The sequence below is a fragment of the Gorilla gorilla genome, chromosome 10 (assembly GCF_029281585.2).
Source record: "Gorilla gorilla gorilla isolate KB3781 chromosome 10, NHGRI_mGorGor1-v2.1_pri, whole genome shotgun sequence".
Taxonomy (NCBI): domain Eukaryota; kingdom Metazoa; phylum Chordata; class Mammalia; order Primates; family Hominidae; genus Gorilla; species Gorilla gorilla.
In genome coordinates, this window is record NC_073234.2 from 31,271,592 (window position 1) to 31,297,016 (window position 25,425).

General features: G+C 36.9%; 1 protein-coding gene and 1 long non-coding RNA gene across 2 annotated transcripts; one reads left to right on the forward strand and one right to left on the reverse strand.

Annotated features, from left to right (window-relative positions):
• LOC134756553 (uncharacterized) lies at positions 1 to 3,575 on the reverse strand. Its single transcript, XR_010129305.1, has 2 exons — positions 3,471 to 3,575; positions 1 to 2,404 (listed from the first exon to the last, which is right to left on the reverse strand). It is a non-coding gene; the product is annotated as an uncharacterized lncRNA (long non-coding RNA).
• Positions 2,179 to 24,776, forward strand: STRAP (serine/threonine kinase receptor associated protein). Its single transcript, XM_031000672.3, has 10 exons — positions 2,179 to 4,027; positions 4,749 to 4,884; positions 11,146 to 11,227; positions 11,815 to 11,887; positions 15,328 to 15,424; positions 16,640 to 16,777; positions 19,168 to 19,304; positions 21,197 to 21,346; positions 22,239 to 22,304; positions 24,212 to 24,776. The coding sequence occupies exons 1-10, from the start codon at positions 3,916 to 3,918 to the stop codon at positions 24,271 to 24,273; spliced, it is 1,053 nt and encodes a 350-aa protein (XP_030856532.1). The 5' UTR covers positions 2,179 to 3,915; the 3' UTR covers positions 24,274 to 24,776.
• The last annotated feature ends 649 nt before the right edge of the window (positions 24,777 to 25,425 follow it).

The window sequence follows — 25,425 nt, forward strand, 5'->3', positions numbered from 1 at the left end:
GGCTTAAACAATGGAAATTTATTTTCTCACAGTTCTAGAGGCTAGAAGTCCAAGATTAAGGTCTGTAAGTTTCCTTTCTTCTCTGAGGTCTCTCCCCATGACTTGCAGATGGCCACCTTCTCACTCTGTCCTCATCTGGTCATTCCTTTGTGTTGTCTGTGTCCTCATCTCCTCTTCTCAATGAAGACAACTGTTGCATTGGATTAAGGCCCACTCATATGACCTAATTTTACCTTACTTATCCAAATACAGTCACATTCTGAGATAGTGAGGATTAGGACTTTAACACAGGAATTTGGAGGAGGGGAACCCAATTCAGTCCATAACAGGAGAGCACTGATATTTTCCCAAAATTGAACCTGCCAACCCACCAACACAATATATCCATTTTTCCATTTATTTTAATATTATTTAATGCCTTTAATAGAGAATGATACATTTTGCTGAGAGGCATTAAATAATATTGAACATCATGTTGGGTATTCCTTTATTTAACGAGATCCCCTTTTCTCCTTTTTGTACTATGGTTTAAGTCCTAGAAGGCTGACATTTATGGACCCCATTAAAGGGCTCCCTTGTCTTCTGGGCTCTGGCTGGGTTTGACCAATGGGAAGCATGGGAGATCTAAAAGTAGATATTCATTTCCCCACTTCTTCCCCATGGCTGTGCTGATGATAATTGGGAGCAGTTGTGTTCTTCTACTGATTATTCCAGCTCTCGCCCAGAGCCTTCTCCTGCAACCGTACCTTTCTCAAATAAATCAGGTTCAGATAACTGCTCCCTTTCAGTTTCTCGTTCAGATCTATGGTTAGTGCCCCATTTTCTCCTTTTTGTTTACTTTTGATCCTGGCCACACTTCTGTAACTGATCCCTTCATTACATTGCTCTCAACTTCTACATTTCAGCGTGCCAGTTTTTTTTCTGCTGGGGAGTACACTTTGTTTTTTTATTCCTATGTACTTTATAATTCTTGATGCTATTTAACATGGCATATTTTAAAATTACATTTTTTGTTGTTGCTAATGTATAGAAATGTGATTTCTTCATTACACTTAAAACAACAACAACAACAACAAAACCCAGTAACCTAGGCATCGCACCTAGCCTGGGTAACATAGTGAGACTTCATCTCTTTTAAAAAAAGAAAAAAACAACTTCAGTAACCTTTCTAAATTCTCTCATTAATTCCAATAATTTTTATTTTTATTTTTTTCTTTTGAGACATGGTCTTACCTCATCGTCCAGGCTGCAGTGCAGTGGCAGAAATAGGGCTTATTGCAGCCATGAACTTCTGGGCTCAAGCGATCCTCCTGCCTCAGTGTCCCATGTAGCTGGGATCACAGGAGTGTACCACCATGCCCGGCTAATTTTTTAATTTTTTTGTAGAGCCTGGGTCTCACTTTGTTGCCCAGGCTGGTCTTGAACTCCTGGGCTGGAGTGATCCTCCCATCTCAGCCTCCCAAAGTACTGGGAACTGGAATTACAGGCATGAGCCACCACACCTTGCCTCTTTTCTTTGTATATAACCTCTAAAACAATTTCTAATCACAGATTTACAACTTTCTTTGGAAGATTTATGCATTTTTAAGTTACCTGAACATCTAGTACGATGCTGTATTGAAGAGGCAGTAGCAATCATCTGTCTTGTACCTAATCTAATACAGAATGCTTTCTGTATTTCACCATTAGGTGTGGGGTTTCAGATATTCTATCAGGTTAAAAAAGTCCCTTCTATTTCTAGTGTCTCAGAATTCTTATAAGTGAAAGAATGCTGAATTCTATCAAAAACTTCTTATACATCTTTTGATATGATTTTCTTTAATCTTTTAATATTGTTAATTATATCAATTACATTAACCTGTCTTCTAATATTAAATTGACCTTGAAGCCTACACAATTGGTCGTAATACACAATACTCTTAGAAGTCAGAATCCAAATGAGCAGGAAATAATACATTCTTTAGAGCCAAGTAGGTACCATAACTTACCAGTTATATTCTTATCTACACACAATGAGCAATAAATGAACATGTATCAGTATCTGACCAGTTGTGTCATTTTGAGTGGGTCTTTTATTTACCTCCATCAGTAATGCAACAATCTATTTAATCAGTAAACAGTCATGCTGAGTATTCACTAAATGCCATTCATTTTTCTGGCACTAGAGTATAAATGACAAAGCCATAACCATTGCCATTAAGGAGTTCATAAATGTGTGAGTGGTGCGTATGTGTGAGACAAAAGGGAGAGGATGGCACAAAGGAGGAGTCGAACAAGATAAAATGAAAAACATATATAGTAAGTGCTTTACCGTAACTGAATGAACGAGAGTACTAAGGAAAAAGAATGGAGACGTATTTCAAGTTCTCACGTTGTTTGACTCGAATCTTGTAGACGGTGTTTGCTGCAAAAAGATGAAGAAAACATTCACAGACATTTATGTTGATTACATATTTATCGCTATGTGCCCAGACGTTTTGACCTTGGGGATAAAGTAGTAAAGAAAACACAAAAATCTCTGTTGTATTGGGTTTACATTCTATCAATAAAGATACAACTTGCCCAGAGAAAAGGCCTCTCCTGGTTAGAAAACAGTATCAACAATTAACAGCTCTGGTGGTTTCACAGAGCCACAGTGGGCTGCCTGCTGCAGACAATATCAGAGTTTGTTTATATTTAAATATTATTTTAATATTTCTATTTTTGTCCATGTATTATAATGCACACGTATGTAATTTGCAAATCATCGCTCATATATACATCATATCAAAAGGTGTAAAAGTTTTTGATAGAATTCAGCATTCATTCGCTTATAAAATGAGTGAAGGCTCACTTTACTGATGAGAGTATTTCATCAAAAAAATTGGGGATCTACAACTCCAGAGTTCTCCGAAGTCCACCAAGGAAAAAGTAACTTGAATTTAATCGCATTTAAAACTATATAGTATCCACTCCTAAAACATTAGCAACATAGGAAAACTTACACAGCGGAAGAAATGACTGGGGAAATTTTTTTTTTTTTTTTTTTAAGACATGGTCTCGCTCTGTTGCCCAGGCTGGAGCGCGGTGGCGCGAGCACCGCTTACTGCGGTGTCGACCTCTCGGGCTCGAGTTATCCCCCCACCTCAGCCTTCCAAGTAGGTGGGACCACAGGCACCACCACGCCAAGCCCGTATATGGTTTTTAAATAAGACAAATTGCAAAAAACGTTGCCAGACAGCGTTCGCTGGTTTGGGCCGTCACTGGGAATGGCTCGTGTCCGTCTAGATATTCAGAGGCCGAGCAGTCCTCAGTAGGGCTGCTCGGCAGGTACACAGCTGACGCTGGTCCTTGGACTTATGGGAGTGGGAACAACTCCCAACTCGGCCGCGGACCAGGAAGGCGTTCTGACCCGCTAGAGCTCGGGGAGAGGGACCCCATCCCGGTGCCTAGAGCATCTCCCTTAGTCGGCGTGGGCCAGCGCCAGTTACCTCACGAGCACTGAACTAGCGCCTGCGCCCTTCTATACTTCTCGCTCTTTCTTCAAGTCACTTCTACCCGGCGAGCCCGCCCTCCCGCCGATCGTCATTTCCGGCGGGTGCTCTGCGTCGTTTACGTCGTCACTTCCTGCCGATACCGGTGTGGACGGTGTGAATCGTGGCTGGCACGGTTCTCCGCTTCTCCCCATCCCCTACTTTCCTCCCTCCCTCCCTTTCCCTCCCTCGTCGACTGTTGCTTGCTGGTCGCAGACTCCCTGACCTCTCCCTCACCCCTTCCTAACCTCGGTGCCACCGGATTGCCCTTCTTTTCCTGTTGCCCAGCCCAGCGCTAGTGTCAGGGCGGGGGCCTGGAGGAGCCCGAGGCACTGCAGCAGAAGAGAGAAAAGACAACGACGACCCTCAGCTCGCCAGTCCGGTCGCTGGCTTCGCCGCCGCCATGGCAATGAGACAGACGCCGCTCACCTGCTCTGGCCACACGCGGCCCGTGGTTGATTTGGCCTTCAGTGGCATCACGCCTTATGGGTATTTCTTAATCAGCGCTTGCAAAGGTGAGCAAGGCCGCCATCCTGGTCCCCGACGGCTGGGACTGGGCTGAAAGGGATCGGGACCCGCACGCTCCAGTGCCAAAGCGGTGGTGTGGTGAGGGGGGAGGGGGCGATATTAACATCTGAGATGAGGGCCAACACTGGTCCGGTGGAGAAAGGAGTGTGTTAGGGAATCCGCAGCTGGAGCCGAGAGGACGCTTTTGTAGAAACTATTACCTCCAACTAAGACCTCTCTCCTTATTTTATTTTTATTGCTATTTTTGGAGGAGCTGGTCAGCATTTGCCTAGACTCTCGGGACTACACTGTAAATAGCTTTCAAGGATTTGGGGAAAGGAGAAATTAGGCCAGGCCGTGCAATACCTTACAAAGACGTTCGCTCTTGTCTCACTGGATATTCTTTTGTGGTATTAGCCTCATTTTTCAAATGGGAAACTGAGATTTAGGCTAAGATGTCTGTCCAAAATAAGACTAAAATCTAGATTGTTTTGACGCAGACCAGTATTCCCAGCGAATTACAGATGCTTTTCAGAGAGAATGATCTGTTCAGCTCTTCAGTTAATTTATTACTGCACATTCCTTAGTGCCTTCAATGGGTGGTGGTAGTTAAATAGCTGAAACAATTTTTCCACTTTGTCATTGAACATCATTGTATATTTACATTTGAATCTTAGACTTTAAGTAATCTGAACTTATAAATTACATGTTTTAAAAAATATTTTCTAGATGGTAAACCTATGCTACGCCAGGGAGATACAGGAGACTGGATTGGAACATTTTTGGGTCATAAAGGTGCTGTTTGGGGTGCAACACTGAATAAGGATGCCACCAAAGCAGCTACAGCAGCTGCAGATTTCACAGCGTAAGTGTAGCCAAGATGGCTAACTTTGGTGTTCTCTGTAGCTTGTGTCCTGAAATAATCAAAAACTTCAGTGTCAGATATTCATAAAATTCTGACTCACTGGCTGCCATACAGAATGCATGTTTGATCCCACCAAAATTCCATCGTGGTCCATCGTGGTCCTGTGTGCTTCTTTGTCTTCAGTGGTTCTCAAAATTTTCAGAGGCCTAAATGACTTATTCCGTATATTTTGATTGAGACTCAGGAATCTGCATTAACAAACGCACCAGATAATGAATGTTGATCTCCTTTACGAATGCTGCTCTGTGTGTACTCCTTAGTGATATCCTACATTGATGGTCCTAGGTTTTTATTTCAATCCCGATTTTTGTTAACTGGCTTTAGGCATCATTAAAACTCATTGTGTCAAAAACAAACAAAAAAAAAACAACAACAAAAAAAACTCAGCTGCTCTTCATTTCCTAAGGTTTTAAAGGTTGAAATCTAAAGCATTCTTGATTTTCCCTTACATCTAGATTATCATCATCTTTTTTGATTCTGCCAGCGGGATGTCTCCTGACTCCAATGTTCCTTCATGTAGTAACTGTGGCTGCCTTAGTTCAGGATCATTTTTAACTTTCAGTAGTTTCTTTTCCTCCTATTCATTTTCCATATTGTTGCCAGTTGTCTTCCTAAAAACATACTTGATCATGTCACTTCTCTACTAATGATCCTCCTGTCTTCCCTTTGCCATTTTAGTAGTTCATGACCTTTGATGTACATTAGAATATCTGGAGAGCTTTTCAAATATTCAAATGGTATGAGTCCCAGAAATTCGGATTTTTAAAACTTTTTTTTTTTTTTGCTTTTTTACTATATATTTATATTTTATACTTTTTACTACATTTAAAAATATTTTTTAATACTTTTTACTATACAGACAGTATCTAGCTATGTTGTCCAGGCTGTCTTAAACTCTTGGCCTCCATGCCTCAGCCTCTCAAAGAGCTGGGGTTACGGGGGTGAACTACTGTGCCTGGTACAGAAATTCTGGTTTGATTGGTCTGGGGATGGAGTACTGGTCATACTGATTATTGGTGTTTTTTTATTTTTCTTTCTTCCTTTTCTTTCCTGATGTGCAGTCATAGAATTGCTGACCTAAAGGACACATTTCAATTGTTGGCCCTTTACAGTTTGCTTCATCCTAGTTCATCAGCATCATCCTCTGCCATTGCACACCATAAACCTACAATCTAATTATACTAATCTTATTGTTGCCAGAATATACCTTACCTGTTCTGACTTTTGGCTGTTAATTATGTTATTAAACTGACTTGCAGTGGCCCTCGTTGCCTTTTTGGGAATGTATCATATTTTATAAATCTTGTTATCTCCAGTTCCTACTTGGTATTTGTAACTTAGGAATTTGACACTTCGTTGTTTAAACTGATGAAGGCAATATCAAGAACTATTGTGCATACACAGATTTATTAGACTTAAGAGGCTAGAGAGTACAAGTGGTGTTTTTTTTTTGTTTTTTTTTTAAAGACAGAGTCTTGCTGTGTCACCAAGGCTGGAGTGCGGTGACACAGTCTCGGCTCACTGCAACCTCCACCTCCCAGGTTCAAGTGATTCTCCCACCTCAGCTTCCTGAGAGGCTGGGACTACAGGTGCACGCCACCACGCCTGGCTAATTTTTGTATATTTAGTAGAGATGGGGTTTCACCATGTTGGCCAGGCCGGTCTCGAACTCCTGACCTCAAGTGATCTGCCTGCCTTGGCCTCCCAAAGTGCTGGGATTACAGGAGTGAGCCACCGTGGCTGGCCTTTGATTTTTTTTTTTTTTTTTTTTTTTAACAACCTCACACTAAGGAGCAATTGTAAATCTGCTGCCTCCTTCGTTTTAAGTACATTAAACATACCAATTTTAGAATGAAAAAATGAAGGCTGATTGATTGTGGTGGCGGATACGTGACTGTATGCTCTTGTTTATTGAAACAGTGTTGTTTTTATGCTTTCTTAACATTTCGAGTCTCAGTGTCTGTGTTTACAAGTGGTATTAAGAGCATGAAGGCTGGAGCCAGATGACCTGAATTTGAATTGGTGGCCTCATGCACTTTATTTAACCATTTTTTTTTCTGTCATGGTACCTAATTCATAGGTTGGTTTTGAATATTAAATAAGTTAATATGTTTCAAATATTTACAACATTACCTGAAGTCTATTACACCTATGAAAGTGTTACATATGTAAAGTAACGATGATAGCTACCATGTAAACTATCACCACCCACACTTGATCAAAATCACATACTATTTTGAAACTAATATGGCTAAAGCCTTGAAACTATCTGGCCTCATATAAGGAAGGTTGAATAGATTTAAATGTCAAGAAGGAAGATTTTTGTGATTTTTTTTTCCCCCTCCTCAGTTAAGGCTTTAGGTGCTGTGTTAGAGTGGAAAATAATAACAAGCATTGGCACTAGGTGGGCTTGCATTCGTGTGCTAACTATGCTGTGTATTTCCAGTTTGATCATCATAGGATTTTTTTTTTTTTTTTGAAACAGGGTCTTAGGTGCCTAGGCTAGAGTGCAGTGGCGTGATCATAGCTCACTGCAGCCTCTATCTCCCAGTCTCAAGCAGTTCTCCAACCTCAGCCTCCTGAATAGTGACCACAGGCGTGTACTACCATGCTTGGCTAATCTTTGTGTTTTTTGTAGAGATGGGCTTCACCGTGTTGTCCTGGTTGGTCTTGAACTGTTGGGCTCCAGCGATCTGCCCACCATGGCAGGATGTTTCTTAAATGTCGGCTTTCATATCTGTAAAATGGGACTAAGACCCATGAGATTATTGGAGGAACAGAGAGATCTTTCTCCACCATATATCCCTGAAGTCCAATATGATCTCTGTCACATAGTAGGTGCTCAATAAATGCTAGTTGATATTTATCCCTCATTTCCTCTATGTCTTATCTGTGGGGTGTAGGAGCGTGTTTTCATGTGCGTGTTTGTGTGTGTGTGTATTCTCTCCAAGAAGTTACTCCCCACAGCCTACCTGATTAGTCATGGTTGGTATAAAGCATTTTTAGAAACATTTTTTTTTTCCCTCCATTCTTATGTTTCTTGGAAAACTCATTTACGGTGTAGTCATTTAGAAGTGGAATTTGGTCCTGTTTCTTGTGGAGAAATTTAGCAGAATAGGTCTGTGGACTAGTGTAGAATGTTATCTTGGAGTAATTCGGGCAATTGAGTCCAGTGTTGAGTACAGTGTCCCTAAAACACCATCTCTTTGTATCTATTTGGGAAGAGTGCCAAAGTAAAGACAATTCTGTGCTGTGCTCCCAAGAGTGCTTAAGTAGATCTGGGATTGGGTCCAGGAATTTATAGGTAATCACAATGTATCACTCTTTCTTTCTTGTAAAGCCAATAGAAATATCTAATTTTAGTTTTAATAAGGTTCTTGATAAATCGAAAATGGTATTATCTCCTAGATGACTTGGTCAACATATTAAGGTATTTGGGCAATTTTTTAAAAATCTTAAACTGGCCTGTTTTGTTGAAGGTTTAAATAAGTAAGTTAAGCAGCTCCTATTATGAGACTTACGGTAAGTTCATTCTGAGGATATGGAAAGTATCAGGCAGCATTATTATTTGCAAGAAACTGGGGTATAAGAGGTAACAGTAGTTTAAGGAGATGACAAGTACTTCGTGGGATGTGAAGAAAATGTTGGAGGGTTAGCCGCTGAAAGAGTATTGTTAATAGCACTTTACTGTCTTGATTTGAGCCCTGTGGCCAACTAATATATGTCAATTTCTTGCCTGGAGATTGAATAATACATTAGGAAACATTTAGATTAGATCCATTTTAGGGCTCTTACTGTGAATAATGGAAATCTGCCAGAGTTAGTACATGCCCTGTCAGAAAATGTCATGCCTCTATTTTAGTACCGTTTCTAAATAGGAGGAAAAACTACAGACACATTACCTCTCTGGTTAATATTACTACTTTGGTCACTCCAACTCTCTTCTCACCTTTGAATAGACACAGTCTAAGCAGAATCTTAAGATTTTAGAGCTGGCATGTTGGCGTTAGCCTGTAGCTACTTAGGAGGCTGAGGTGGAAGGATCTTGAGGCCAGGAGTTCAAGTATAGCTTGGGCAATATACCAAGACCCTGTCTCAAAAAAAAAAAAAAAAAAAGAGAGAGAGGTTTTAAGTTTATGGGAGATTATTTAATAAACTTGAAATTAGCATATCAAAGGACATTGCCCGGGTTTCTTTGGAGACTTGTGAATAATTAGAATAGTAATTTTAGATACATTTGTTGTTTTCTTCACTTTTGATGCTTTCTGTCATTCTAATACTTGTGAACTCTTACCACAACCATGAAATGCATTTCACTGTGATTAAGGATATATGTAAACAAAAAACAAAGCAAATTTAAGCACAGTAATAAGTGGAGTTCTGTGGGAGAACAGAAAGGAATGGTTAATTATTGGAGTTGAGGATAAATAGTTTTAAAGAAAAGATAGCATTTGAAATGAGCCCTAAGGGTGAGTAGAACTTTAATAGCTAAGAATGTAAAATACAGACTTAAGAGAATAATATAAACAAGAACATAGGAGCCTGGAAGAAAATACGTAAGTTATTTGAGGAATGGTTTGTAATCTAGTGTTGCTAGATTCAGAGAAACAATACAAAATGAGGTTGGGAAAGTAGATTGGGGCCAGAGAGTTGCATTGGAATGACAGAGAGAGGAGCAAGTTTCCTGGGCAAAGAGAAATGAATACTAGGGAGTTTAGTAGCAAGGCTACTTATAGTTGACATTATTTCTTTCAGAACATATTTATTCAGCCACTCATATGACCCACATTATTAAATATTGCAAGCTTTGGTAGTGTATCATGAGCATTCCTGTTAGATGGTCTTTCATATTCATTAACCACATTGCACATGCTATTAATGCTCATCTAGAAGAGCCTTCCCTTCTTTTTCCCCTGATATATTTCTCTTTGCTTCTTCTGACGGCTAGCTCTGTTACTTACATTTTCTGGACAATATCTAGGTGCTTTTTTCTGAGTTTTTATAGCCATATATATGTCTTTTAATTATATTTCTTAAATGTGTTATTTAATGCATGTTTTTCTCCTCAGCTAAAGCTCTACTATGGCAAGAACCTACTGTGGGGTATTTTTTGTCTCCCATTTGTGCCTTAGCACTAAGTATAGAATGATATATATTTAATATATTTTATTATGTATTGGGGTAAGCAAAAGAAAAGATACATCTTGCTTTTCTCTGATTTTTTTCCCTCTACCATTTTATTGCCCACTGTGTTCCTGAAAATAAATAGCAGTTGCATTAAAATGGAAATCTCTATGGAACATAGCTTTTTCACTCTTAGCAATTCTTTTCCCTGTCTGCAGAGTTTTCTTGTTTATTTTTCACTGACCTGTTCTGATCTAAAATCAACTTTTTTTCCCCCTTCCTTAAGCTTTTTTATTTGGGGGAACCCTTTTAGAGTAATTTTGTAAAGTATTGCTCAACTATTACCCGCCCGGAATATACATACACATATAAATGTATGTATACCTACAACCAACTTGTATTTTGGGGTGGGGTGGGACAGAAAAAACAATGTAAAGATTAAAATAGTCAGTGTTAGCATTATATAATCAAAGGCTGATAGTTTGGGGGAAGTTAACTGTACTGGAGTTTGAAATTTTAAGTCAGCTTTGAAGAAGAGATGAAGTGGACATTGTCTCTCCACTATCTTAATTTAAAATTTTACTTAGCCTGTACCAAGGCTTTTCATTCCCTTGTAATATTTTTAAGGATTTCTGGTTTTTTAATTTATTTTTATTTTTTATTGTGCATCTGAGTGGAGAATAGAGAAAAAATTGGCATGGTGAAACTAAAAATTGGTTAAAATGTATGACAGGCTTGCTAAAGGGATATTATAGCTGTCAGCTAAAATAAAAGTAAGTAGGATGGGTTGGTTCATGAATCTTACTTGCTTAAATTGTTCATATCTTTTCCACTGTCAAAGAAAATTAGATTGGTTATAAAGTTTTTATGGAGAAATTTCTTTTCCCTTAAGCTTATTTAAATATTTCATCAAATGAAGTCTGTGAGGGATATTAGAGATAAAGGAGATTTATAATACATTTATGTAACATTTCACATATCTAACTTATTTGGTACTCATCAATATTATAATTGTATTTATCCTTTTAGTATATTGGGTAATATTTATCCTACTAATTTTCCCTTTTTTACTTTTAGCAAAGTGTGGGATGCTGTCTCAGGAGATGAATTGATGACCCTGGCTCATAAACACATTGTCAAGACTGTGGATTTCACGCAGGTATCAGAAAATGGAATTTATTTTAGCGAGTTAAGTTGCTGGTACATAGTGTGATAATGCTTTTATACTTGACTGGTGTGTATATTTGATTGATATGTTTTGTGTGGAATATTTGTTATTTCTTGGTTCATATTTGATTTGATTGTGTGTTAAGCTCTATGAATTTGTTTCATAGTTAATCCTGTCAAGCTTTTAAGATACTGTGGAACAAGTACCAGTCCTTCAACAAGCAAAAAACATATGAAAAGCTCAAGTAGCCTTCCCCAACTACTAATAGAAGGGAGAAGATAAATTTGAGATAATCAGAAAAGGGCCTCTCACAAGGGAGAGGAGTAGGATCAGGGGAGAATGGGAGAGTTCATGTATATGTAGTGTAGTGTAACGCTTTTGAAGTGGAAAGCTTACAAGTCTTGGCAGTTATGAGAGGTCAGCTGTTCCACAGTATCTTCTCAGAAGTAATTGGTTATGTCTTGGCATCTCTTTGTGATGTCTGTGAGCTAGATTTTGATTTTATTTGGTGTTGAAGTTTGAAAGAGAAATAACTATTAAAATGGTTAGTCTATTCACATTTTACTTTATGTTTTCAGGATAGTAATTATTTGTTAACCGGGGGACAGGATAAACTGTTACGCATATATGACTTGAACAAACCTGAAGCAGGTAAGCATAATTTAAACATCAGTTTGTAGTTTTATTTTCTTTTAATTTAAATAACTAATTAAAGAATTTCATGCTCAGTACTCAAATTTGGAAAATAAAGATAGTCATGGCCGCGCACGGTGGCTCGTGCCTGTAATCCTAGCACTTTGGGAGACTGAGGCGGGTGGATCACTTGAGGTCAGGAGTTAGAGACCAGCCTGGCCAACATGGCAAAACCCTGTCTCTATTAAAAATAGAAAAATTAGCCAGGCATGGTGGCAGGCGCTTGTAATCCCAGCTACTTGGGAGGCTGAGGCAGGAGAATCGCTTGAACCCGGGAGGTGGAGGTTGCAGTGAGCCGAGATTGCGCCATTGCTCTCCAGCCTGGGCAATAAGAGTGAAACTCAGTTTCAAAAAAAAAGTAGTCAACAAAGAAGAAAATTAAAACATAATTCATCAGTTTTTGGTTTATAAACTTTCAGTCTTTTTTTCTGCGCAGTTTTTAAAAAATAAGTTTATTTGCTATGTTGCTATTGTATAACCTTCTTCCAAACTGAAAATTTATTATGGCAAATTTTTATCATTAAGTTTTAAAACAGTGCAGAACAGTGTTACTATTTTTTGGTAAGAAAGATAGGTTATTTATAGAAGTTGGTGATGGTGAGAATTCTCAGTTGTGTGCACATATTGCTTAGATTTTTGAACCATGTAAATATATTAGCTATTCGAAAGAATTTTTAAAAATCTGCAGTTACAGTTTTTTCATGTCACTAAATAGTCTATGAACTGTTTGTAATGACTTTCTGGTTTTCCATCCTGTGGATATATCATAAGTGAATTAACTAGTTTCCTGTTTTGGCCTGTTTGGGCTACTTACAGATTTTAAATATGAAAAGCAGTATTATGCTAAACATCCTTACAGTTGCAAATATTTTCACAATGATTTCCTTAAGATAACTAAGCAAAAGTAGAATTGGTGGGACAAAGAGGAGTGGAATTGTTGGAAGGTGGCCGGGCGCAGTGGCTCATGCCTGTAATCCCAGCGCTTTGGGAGGCCAAGGCGAGTGGATCACCTGAGGTCAGGAGTTTGATACCAGCCTGGCCAACATGGTGAAACCCCATCTCTACTAAAAGTAGAAAAAAATTAGCTGGGCATGGTGGAAGGCGCCTGTAATTCCCAGGTACTCAGGAGGGTGAGGCAGGAGAATCGCTTGAACCCGGGAGGTAGAGGTTGCAGTGAGCCGAGATTGTGTCATTGCATACCAGCCTGGGGGACAAGAGCGAAACTCCTTCTCAAAAAGAAAAAAAAAATGAATTGTTGGAAGCCATTGATAGATAGTACCAAAGTGTCTTCCAACAAAGTATGGGTATATATGTATGTATCTATACCCAGCATGTTCTAGTGAGCACTGATAACTTTCTCTTTGTCAATTTAAGAAAATAATTCTGTTGTATTAATGTGAATATTCATGAGATTAAAATGCTATTGAATACCATTTTAATATATTCCCTTTTTTATGGAATAATTGCCTGTCTACCCTTTGTCCATTTATCTGTTGTGTTATTCATGTTTTTCTTACTGGTTTTTAAAGGTTCTTTATTGAATTCTAATTTATCATTTGCTTTTAAATTTTGTTAAGGTGGTTTTATGGTATATATGTTTTTAACATTTTGGTGGCGAAATTCTTTATGCATTCTCTCATTTTACAGAAGTTATAGGTGTCTTCCCCAGTCTACATGTTTATTTTATAATATTTTAATCATTTCCCTCACCATATATATACTTAGCTACCAAAACATGACAAACATAATTTTGTTTTATTATATATTTGGTATCTTTCAGATTTTATTATGTGGGCATTTATGTAGTCATAAATCTATAAAATTTTAAAGAGTAATAAGAGAGTCAGAACCACATTGGAAATTAAGCAGTTATTTTCTTGAGATACCTTCCATTTCTGAGAACTTTTTAAAATATTTTACATTTTAGTGTTACAGTAATTTGTTATGAAAACATTTTTAAGGTGAGGAAACAAAGCGCATTTACAGATTTTTTTATTCTCCATTGCATGTAGGAGTTTTTTTCTCCTTTCTTTTTTGATAAATTTATGCCAAAACATAGCAAAGGACTCTGACCTCACTTAATCTATGAACCCATTCAACAAAGCAAGGTAGTTCAGGGATTGGGTCAAAGCAAGGTAGTTCAGGGATTGGGTCAAAGCAAGGTAGTTCAGGGATTGGGTCAAAGCAAGGTAGTTCAGGGATTGGGTCGACATTTTTCATGCTCTTTACCTTTCCCAAAGCTGTTTTATGAAAGTTGCTCTTTCGCTGTGCTGGCAGCAGAAAATAAAATGAGGTTTTACTGTGTATCAGGTATCTGTTAAGCCCTGTTCGCATTTGTAACCATTGTTATCTCATTTTACAGATGAGGAAATAAAGTTAAAAAGTTAAGTAACATGCCCAAAGGTGAAAATAGTGTTGAATGGCATTGCCTCCAGTGTCTGCTTTTGCCCCTAGAGACAGCAGTGAGGATTTTTTGAAGTTCTTGGAAAGGATAATCTCCTACAGATTTAAGCTCCCTTCCGTTTGTTTTATGTTTTCCTCACAGTGTAGAAACATTCTTGGGAATTGCTGTCCCACTTTCTATTTCCCTTTTTTCCTTCCAACCCTTATTTCTCAGTATTTACTATCAATAGCTGCTTGGATAAACGTCCCAGAGTTAGCCATAGTACTACAATCAGATTCAACTGTCTTGTTCCTGAGTCCGTGTTCTTATTAAATTATGCCACATTAATTATTTTATTAATAATATAATAAATACTTTTTATTTATTATATATAAAATACTTTTTATTTATTATACATATAATAAATACAATATACTGTTTATTTATTATACAATAATGCTTTTATATTTATTATACTTATACAATTATACAATAATGCTTTTATATTTATTATACAATAATATTTGTATTATTGTACAATAAATATTATATAATATTTATTATACAATAATATTTGTATTATTGTACAATAAATATTGTATATTTATTATACAATAATGCTTTTATATTATACTTATATAATTATACAATAATGCTTTTATATTTATTATACATATAATAAATATAAAATACTTTTTATTTATTATACAATAATGCTTTTGAATATTATCAGTGGTGCAGAAATTTAGCCTAGAGGGAGTGAGTGGTGCATTCACTCAGCTACATATAGCAAGCATGGTAGTTCCTTGGGTCCCTGTCATGCAGATAAATTTATGTTCCAGTATAGAAAAACTAACTGTATTCTATATAAACATCAAGTTTGAATTGGGCTGGGCTTTGAAAAGTTGCAGTCTAATTTAAAATGTGTGTTTTTAAAAATATATAATTGTTCCGATATTGTTCAGTTTAAAAAATCATATATTAACAAATGTACTTGAAATTGTTTTATCTCAAGAACCTAAGGAAATTAGTGGTCATACTTCTGGTATAAAAAAAGCTCTATGGTGCAGTGAGGATAAACAGATTCTTTCTGCTGATGACAAAACTGTTCGGTAAGTAGTTTTTCTTTAATAATTTACAATTTAAGGCTGGGCATGGTGGCTCACGCCTATAATCCCAGCACTTTGGGAGGCGAGCCGGGTGGATCATTAGAGGTCGGGAGTACTAGACCAGCCTGGCCAACATGGCGAAATACTGTCTCTATGAAAATTACAAAACTTAGCCAAGCGCGGTGGCACACACCTATAATCCCAGCTACTCGGGAGGCTGAGGCAGGAGAATCACTTGAACCTGCGAGGCAGTGGTTGCAGTGAGTCGAGATCGTGCCATTGCACTCTAGCCTGGGTGACAGAGCTAGACTGTCTCAAAAGAAAAACAAACTTAAAATTTGCAAAATATCTTACCTTAGAGCTTATATTTTAAATACATTTAATATTATGTGTGAAAAATGTTCTGAACATTAAAATTTAAGTTGCACCCAGGTCACATTTATCTGGAGCTATCTATTTACTAATACAGGTTGAGTGTCCCTAACCTGAAAATCTGAAATTTGAAACGCTCTGAAATCTGAGACTTTGAGTGCCGACTTGATGCTTAAAGGAAATGCTCATTGGAGCATTTTGAATTTCCTATTTTCAGGTTAGGGATTCTCAGTTGGTAAGTGTCTAATGCAAATATTCCAAAATCTGAAAAAGTTTGAAATCCAACTTTTTTCTAGTCCCAAGTATTTTCAATTAAGGGATGCTCACCTTGTGTATACAGACAGGAAAATTCAGAAGAAAATTAAATTGCTGATACCTTATAAGCAGGTGTTTTTAACCTGGGTCTGTGGGCAGAATGGTTAAAGAGAGGGACCATGAAGCCTCTGAAATTCTATACAAAATCTTGTGTGCTGACACCTGATGTATATTTCTTTGGAAAGATGTGTAGCTATTACTAGATTCACAGAAACAGAGTGTAAGAACCACTATTTACAGCAATGCTGAAATTGACTAGATTAGAACTTGTCTTAATAATGTAGTTTTGCCAAATTGGGAAGTGTATGTAGGTATTAAAGTTGATTTTACTTACAAGCTATCACGCATAATTTGACATTGTATATAGAAACCCAGAATTTTTTTTTATCATCTGTAATTTGTGACTTGGGATGAATGTTGTTTTTCTGTAATTGTGATTGTTCTTTCGTTGGCTAATCTGCAGATGTAATTAGAATTTATAAACTTTTTTCTTACATGAGTAAACATCATATTTTTATCTTTATTTTGCAGACTTTGGGATCATGCTACTATGACAGAAGTGAAATCTCTAAATTTTAATATGTCTGTTAGTAGTATGGAATATATTCCTGAGGGAGAGATTTTGGTTATAACTTATGGACGATCTATTGCTTTTCATAGTGCAGTAAGGTATGTCCAAGAAATACTTTCATTTTCTTTTTTAGGTAACAAAAGACATTTTGGCTACTTAAAAATGGGAAGATATTTACTTTTTTTAAAAGTAAAGAGGCCAGGAGTGGTGGCTTATGCCTATAATTGCAGTACTTTGGGAAGCTGAGGTGGGAGGATGGCTTGAGATCAGCCTGGGCAACACAGTGAGACCCCCCATCTCTACAAAATATAAAATTAGCTGGGTGTGGTGGCACACGCCTGTAGTCCAGCTGCTTGGGAGGCTGAGGTGAGTATTCTATTGCTGGAGCCTGGGAGGTTGAGGCTGCATTTTGCTGTGATCTTGACACTGTACTCCAGTCTGGATGACAAAGCAAAACCTCCTCTGAAAAAAAAAAAAAAAAAAAAAGCAAAAACTACTGAATTGGTGCTGTAATTAATGTTTTTTACTATATAAAACCAGTGTGGGCTGGGCGTGGTGGCTCACGTCTGTAATCCTAGCACCTTGGGAGGCTGAAGTGGGCGGACCACTTGAGGTTAGGGGATCGAGACCAGCCTGGCTAACATGGTGAAACCCCGTCTCTAAAATAAAAATACAAAGAGAAGAAAAATTAGCTGGGTGTGGTGGTAAGTACGTGTAATCCCAGCTACTTGGGAGGCTGAGGCAGGAGAATTGCTTAATCCCAGGAGGTGGAGGTTGTTTTGAGCTGTGGTCGCACCACTGCATTCCAGCCTGGGTAACAGAGTGAGACTCTGTCTCAAAAAAAAAACAAAAAACAAAAAAACAGTGTGATCTTGATTCTACTATTTATTTTCACCTTAAAGTTTTAGAGAAGGAATAATCTTATTTCTGTTCCTGAGTATGTGCAGACTTAATGAATTTTTTAAACAGATTTGAATTTTGCGACTTTAAATGTAGTAAATAATACTCTTGGAGAAAGACTGGAATATATAACATAATTGAAAAAAATGTACCCACAATATTATACCCCTAGGTGCAAGAGTGATAATGGTAGTTATATTTTCTGCTAGTCCATTTTTCTATGTTATATATGTGGGTGTACAGTATTTGTGTTTTTTTTTTAATTACTAGGACCATAATGAATACCATTTTGATTTGTTTAAAAATATTGTTAGCCATTTAAAACTTCTTTGAAAACATTTTTACTTGATACACTGTATTTGCATCATAGGTTGTACTAAATTATGGGTTAGTTTCCCTGTTTTAGCACCACGGTGAATGTTCTAGCACATCTCTGAGTGTTATTTTACAGTAGATAGGATCCTGTAAGTAGAATTATCAGTTCAAAGGCTAGAAATGAGTTTAAAGTTCTTAGTTATACATGACACTTAATTGATTTCCATAAGGATTATACCACATTACACTTTGATATTTGACCAGTGTCTTAACCTTGTGTCTAAAGGGCTAACTGGGAGAAAGAAAAGGCGGTAAAATTGGAGGAGAGCAATTAAGCAATGTCAAGGAGTTTATACACATACAGTAAACTGATAGTAGTAGAATACTATGGCCTGGAGCCATCAATTGGTATATTAATGCTCTTCACTCACTCCTGCAGTTAGGCAAATCCCATGTTGGTGGCAGAAATTTTCTGGACCATTGAATATTCTAGCATTTGAGCCAGCAAGTTGCTATGTAGTGATCCTGCATAAGTCATGACTAACTTTAACATGCTTTAAAGTATATGATGATGGGAAGTATTTAGGAGCTGGGATACTATAATGTTTTGTATTGGAGTCCTTTCATGATTTTTAGGGTTAAACTGAAAAAGCTAATGTCCAAACTGTAATTGAATTTCAGATGAAGCTGTTATTATGCATTGATTTTTATTATATAACTATAGCCCCAAATTTTGTTAGTCTTTTACTGCCTTATAGTAGAAACTGTTTTCAGCAGTTTATATTTTATGACATTGAAAGTTTATCTTGCTGAGGAGTTTAAACCTTCAGCAATTGATAATAATATATAAATAATCCTTTATATTAGCTACCTACTGTGAAAACTTTTTCTATTTACAAAGATAATATGTGGTTGTAGAAAAATGAAACAATACAGGCGAAGTTTATTTAGGAGCAAAAATCCCAATGTATTATTCATACTGTTTTAATTAGCCAACACACTCATTTCCGGGAAGACATCCACTGCATAAACTGGATATCCCTCCATCAAAATATCTTTGTATTGCTGAGATGAGCTCCACTTGGGCATAGTATCCATTTGATTTTTTTTTTTTTTTTTTTTTTTTGCTAACAGCTTTTTTTACATCAGTGTTTATGTTTGAGTAAATGAGTAATTTTGTTCCTTGGGTTTCAGAATTTAAGAACAGTTCAAATGTAACTCGTTATTTATACAATATTCAAGATTTGTAAATACTACTTACATTTTTTTTCAGTTTGGACCCAATTAAATCCTTTGAAGCTCCTGCAACCATCAATTCTGCATCTCTTCATCCTGAGAAAGAATTTCTTGTTGCAGGTGGTGAAGATTTTAAACTTTATAAGTATGATTATAATAGTGGAGAAGAATTAGGTGAGTTGTCCCCTTACAGTGATGTGGTTACCTTTATCATATGTTAAGTCCCAGTAATTAACACCTCATTTATATATATATATGTTACATATATATGTTGAAAGTAAATTTTTCAGCTAACTTAAGCTTGGTGCTTACAAGTGAAAAAGTAAAGGAGTTTTAACCATTTGGGTCAGATGCTTTTATAGATCTGTAAACAAAGTATGCAGAAATTTATCCTTTTAACTAAAGTTCATTATTATGCTGATGTTATGTATTACGGTACAGTGAGTTTTAGGCTTTATTGGCTGGGTGGGAGGGAGGGGGGAATCTTATGTCAAAGTCATATGCTAAACACATGCAAGGAGATCCGTTCTTTCTGAACTATGTTGTGGGTGTATAACCCCATCTACTTTGCCCATCTTCCTTTTTGCCAACTTAGGAATTCCTAAGACTCCGTAAAGAACAGTGTGTGGGGGAAAAACCAGTATAGCATATTACAGGGATACCTTTAGGAATCTGAATTGGATAGTTATTTTTATCAGCTTTTTATTTATTCTGTTTTGGAGTTTGAGTTTTGCTTTCATTTTCATGATAACAGCCCTTAGTAAGGGAAAGGGAAAGGCATGCGGATTAATTTGAAGTTAATGTATGTTTATCTGATGGACCAGGTATTTCACATAGTTACATGTGGTTCTCAGTATCTACTTTTAGCCTTTCCAAATAGTTTTCGCTTTTAGGTCAAAAATATATTTAGTTTTTATAAATATATATTTTTATCTATAAGCTGTCTCTTCTTGTTCTTGTCTGTTTCTAGCTGCCCTGCTTTACCAAAGAACGAAGCTTGCTAGATTACACCCAAAGAACAAAAGACAATTTTACGTTTTGTTTCTTGGGGAACATTGATGTATCTGGGTTGCACAAATGGAACCTTGGTGATGGACCATGTAGAATCTATTTTAATTGCTTATGGTTCAGCTTTTATTACTTGAATACAAGTGATTTATAAATAAGATATTCTTTTCTGTTACTTTTATTTAATGCTAGTTTTCAAAGTTTTAGAATGTTTTTGGTTTCATATTTTATTCTTTTTCAAGATTGAGAGAACTGAATTATTTGCCCAAGATCTGAAGTCACAGTGAATACCAGATCTACCCAGCCTTTCTCTTTCCAAAACCTTGTGTTCTTTGTACTCTTACAACTTTTCTATTCTCTGGTGGGACACAGATGGGAGACAGAGTAGGAACATTGGTCTAGTAAAGGGCTTTGAGAACTAATAAGGTGATGAGGCATTAGAAAGTAAATGAGAAAGGTTCATACTTAAAGGTACTACTTGAATATAACAGTGCTCCTAATCTATACATTTTCTCATTAGGTTCCATAGATTAAAATATTTATGGATCATTGTTGATCTATAGCTCACCTTTCTGTGTGACAGAATAATTAGTGGACTGTAGGAAATTAAGAGGCAAAGTGTGTAAAAGAGCTCCACCTGGTGGCTCTCTATAGTCATAATAAAAATTGATTCCCTGAGAAATAGGCAGTGAGTTTTAGGATATGGAAATTGGAGGTTGAACTGGTAAGACTTTAAATCTACTTTCTGTAGAACTAATGGGGTTTTCATTTACCTCTTTTTCTCCATCCTTAATGAGACATGAAGCCTCATTTGCTTTTTTTAGAGGGACAGTTTGAAACTAGAATGTGTGCTAGATTTGGAAAGGAATAATCTTACAGAGAAAGGGTCAATGATATACCACTTTTGTGATGAGAAATTAATTAAGTACAGGTTTTAATGTTTGCCTTAAGAATTTTTCATCTCCCCAGTAACAGAGACAGTATTTTTTTTTTTTTTTTTAGCGTATCAATATTTAACCTAATAGTTAAAATTATCTAATAGCCCTTTTCTTTTTCAGAATCCTACAAGGGACACTTTGGTCCTATTCACTGTGTGAGATTTAGTCCTGATGGAGAACTCTATGCCAGTGGTTCAGAAGATGGAACATTGAGACTATGGCAAACTGTGGTAGGAAAAACGTATGGCCTTTGGAAATGTGTGCTTCCTGGTAAGAATTTTTATTCAGAATAATAAAATTTTTTAAATGCATGATTTTATGTCATTTTTCATCATTAATTTTATTTCAGAGTTCCTGTTTTCTATAAATTTTGAATTATATATTATGGTTTAAGCAGCGAGAAGCCCAGGATTATAAATTGGCCAGAGAAAGGGTCATGTTCCTTTGTTTAAATTTTTTTTGGTATGGCTGGGCACGGTGGCTCACACCTGTAATCCCAGCACTTTGGGAGGCTGAGGCGGGCGGATCACAAGGTCAGGAGTTCGAGACCAGCCTGGCCAACATGGTGAAACCCCATCTCTACTAAAAATACAAAAATTAGCCAGGTGTGGTGGCACATGCCTGTAATCCCAGCTACTCAGGAGGCTGAGGCACGAGAATTGCATGAACCCAGGAGCCATGCATTGAGCTGAGATCACGCTACTACACTCCAGCCTGGGCAAGAGTGACTCAGTCTCAAAAAAAAAAAAAAGAAAAATTTGTTGTACAATCTAGTCTGTTCCTAAATTTTTATACTAGCACATTTTGTGGCTGGAATAGATCTAATTCAAAATTTGCTGGAAGGCAATATAAAGAATTTACAAGTAAATGTATCTAATCTCTGAATAGTATTACTCACTGATCCACACCAATAAAGGCAGACATGTTCTTAATATAAAATACCTAGTTACTAATCCCTAAGTAGTTGCAGTATGAACCTAAAAGTAATTTTGAAGAAAGACATACTATTTTAGAATCACAGTTATTTAAAAAGGAGTTGTTTTTATTATATTTTGTAGCCATTTTCTTGGAATAGTCTTATGTTGCTCTTCTTGCTTATTGAACACTAGAAATTACTTTAATAGTGTAAGTCATATAATCGTCATTGCTTTTCTTTTTACAGAAGAAGATAGTGGTGAGCTGGCAAAGCCAAAGATTGGTTTTCCAGAGACAACAGAAGAGGAGCTAGGTAAATGCTATGGAATTGACTTTTGTAAGAGTCTTGGGGGATTTAAAATTGAACTGTAACAGAAGTTTTACTCATTGGCAGAAGAAATTTATTAAATATGAACATATTTAAATAATGGAAACTTTAAATATTTATGCATGTATATATACATATTTATAAGCTAAATATTTAAATACCTACTGCATAGTAGTAATAGGCACAGAGATGTAGTATGGACACAACCGATGTGGTTACTCTTTCAGAGCTAGAGTCTAACTTAGGAGACATGCCAAAACAAACAAATTATTGTAAGGGGGATTAAAAAAAGCTTCCTAGAGAAGTGACATTTAAACTGGGACCTAAGGATGAGCAGAAGTGATTTAGGTGAGGTCATGAGAGGGGGTGTTGGTAGGGACAGGATGGAAAAGTTCATAGCAGGAAAACTATGTTAACTAAAAGTTCAGAACCAAAAAGGAGCATAGCATATGAGGAACTAAAAGAACTTCTCCATGCCTCCAGGTTAAAGAGCAAAGGCAAAGTGAAGCTGGAGAAGCTAGATCATCTGAGGGCCTCATTTGCTGTATTAGGACTTGGAGAGTTTTATGCTAAGAGCAATGAGAAACCTTTGAATTTTAAGAAGAGGACTTTAAAAGATTGCCTTGGTAGTTCAAGACCAACCTGGCCAACATGGTGAAACCCTGTCTCTACTAAAAATACAAAAATTAGCCGGTCATGGTGGCAGATACCTGTAATCCCAGCTATTTAGGAGGCTGAAGCAGGAGAGTAGCTTGAACCCAGGAGGTAGAGGTTGCAGCGAGCCGAGATTGCGCCACTGCACTCCAGCTTGGGTGACAGAGAGAGACTCTGTCTCAAAAAAAAAAAAAGGTTGCCTTGGCTGTGGCACGTACAAAGAATTGGACTGGGAACAAGAGTGAACATAAACCAGTTAGGGGGCATTGTAGTCTAGATGAGTGATCATGTAGGTTTTGTTTTGTTTTGTTTTGAGATGGAGTCTTGCTCTGTCGCCCAGGCTGGAGTGCAGTGGCATGATCTCGACTCGCTGCAGCCTCTGCCTCTGGTTTCAAGCAATTCTCCTGCCTAAGCCTCCTGGGTAGTTGGGATTACAGGTGCACCACCACGCCTGGCTAATTTTTGTATTTTTAGTAGAGATGGGGTTTTACCATGTTGATCAGGCTGATCTTGAACTCCTGACCTCATGATCTGCCCACCTCGGCCTCCCAAAGTGCTGGGATTACAGGCGTGAGCCACTGCACCCGGCCTATCATGTAGTTTTTAATAAGGGTATTGCAATGAGAACAGAAAAAGGTAGATGGAGTTGAGAGTCTTTTGTTAGACTTGTTAGAATTGTGAGATTGATGAGTGGGGGTATCATGAGGAAGAACTATGCAGATTGCTGCCATGAGAAACTGGGTATGATGATTTTGGGGGAGGTTGGGAAGGTGTTTACCATTTACCCAATAGAGTTTTCCTTAAATTTTTTATTGTTAAGCACCTTCTTGCTAAAACTTAATGTTGATGGTTAATGTTTTGCTCTAAATAGCACTAAATATTAGGATTTGAATCACTAAAATAGAGGGCCAGATCCTTCGAAGACATGACTTTAATTCCGGATTTGTTAGATAGCTGGAGTCTTTGAAAATTTAGGCCAGAAAGGGACCCTTGGAGGTTGAGTTATGGTGTAAGAGAATCTAGTGGATAAAACACATGAACTCTTTCTTCTTTGCCTTTTCAATGACATGAGTCTAGTTGTTAGTGGCATGTGCAGTTGCTCTCTTCTTTCCCTTACCACAGTATGCTTTACAAACACTTTTTCATTCCTTCATTACACAGAAATGTAGATTTGCTTCTTTCTTTCATTAAGTTGACTAATGTGACTTTTTTTTTTTTTTTTTTTTTTTTACTTATAGAAGAAATTGCTTCAGAGAATTCAGATTGCATCTATCCTTCAGCTCCTGATGTTAAGGCCTGAGCGTCAATCATATGTTGCAGTTAGTATACAACTGACTAAAACGAGCAAGCAGAGAAAAGCATCAGCCTTCCAGAGTTACTGTCTGCTTAAGGCAGAAACAGCAGTAAATAATGAGGAAAATGAATTAGCTCCAGTGCTGGAACAACTAACTAACTTGGTGTTACCTGTAAGTGAAACTCAAGTGTCAGATGAAGGGAGGTGGAGTTATCCTCTTATAGTACAGTGGCCTGTTATCTTTTTAATGAATATATACAAGCCAACATCCAATTTCTATTATTACAATTAGGGTTCTTGTAGCTGTTTATGTTATTATGGAGAAGAAAACTATATTGGCTTATTTTTTCTGATCTTAAAGCAGAATGCCTTTTCTTTTTTTGCTTCAGTTGTAAAGAAGAGGGAATACATGATAAAGTAACTGGTTTGATTTCTCGTTCATTGTGCACTGCTTCTGAACATCTAATTGTTTTTAGTTGTCTAAATAAAATGCCTCTAAAACAAAACAATGTTTGGTTTTTTGGAGGAAAAACTACTAATGTGAGTTTTATAAGTGGAAATAGCCAGAAAGTTTTTCTGTATCATAACCATAGCAAAAGGTAAGCCAATTAATCTGTAGTAAACATTATTTTATAATATTGAGATTCAGTTACTTGTCCTGAATTTTTGAAATTCTTATGTCCTTTACTAGTGTTTCATTTACCTTCTCTACTCCCAGATTGGATAGAAGTGCTTGACATGCCTTTTTAAATGATTATTTAAATAATACATGCTAGTTATAAGAAAAAAAAATCAACTGAAATTTAGCAGTAAGCTGAAAGATCACTTAAAATCCTACCACTCCTCAAAAAACTATTAAAATCAAATGACCGTGAATGCATGTTAGGGCATCTCTGTATGTATATACAGATAGATAGAATGGATTTTATAAAAATGGGATTACTATAGTCCTGCAGTGGTTTAAGAAGTATGGAATTTTACCTCATTCTTTAAATTTGGGTGGCATTCAGAAAGCCCTTCTAAAACCTTCTAATAAATTGGATCAGCTGGGTTTAGACTGGTAATTTATTTATTTTTTAAAACAAAGAGGGCATATTAAATGAGTAATTTGGAAATACTTGAGATGAATAAATAACATCTCTGCCAACTTCCTTTTTC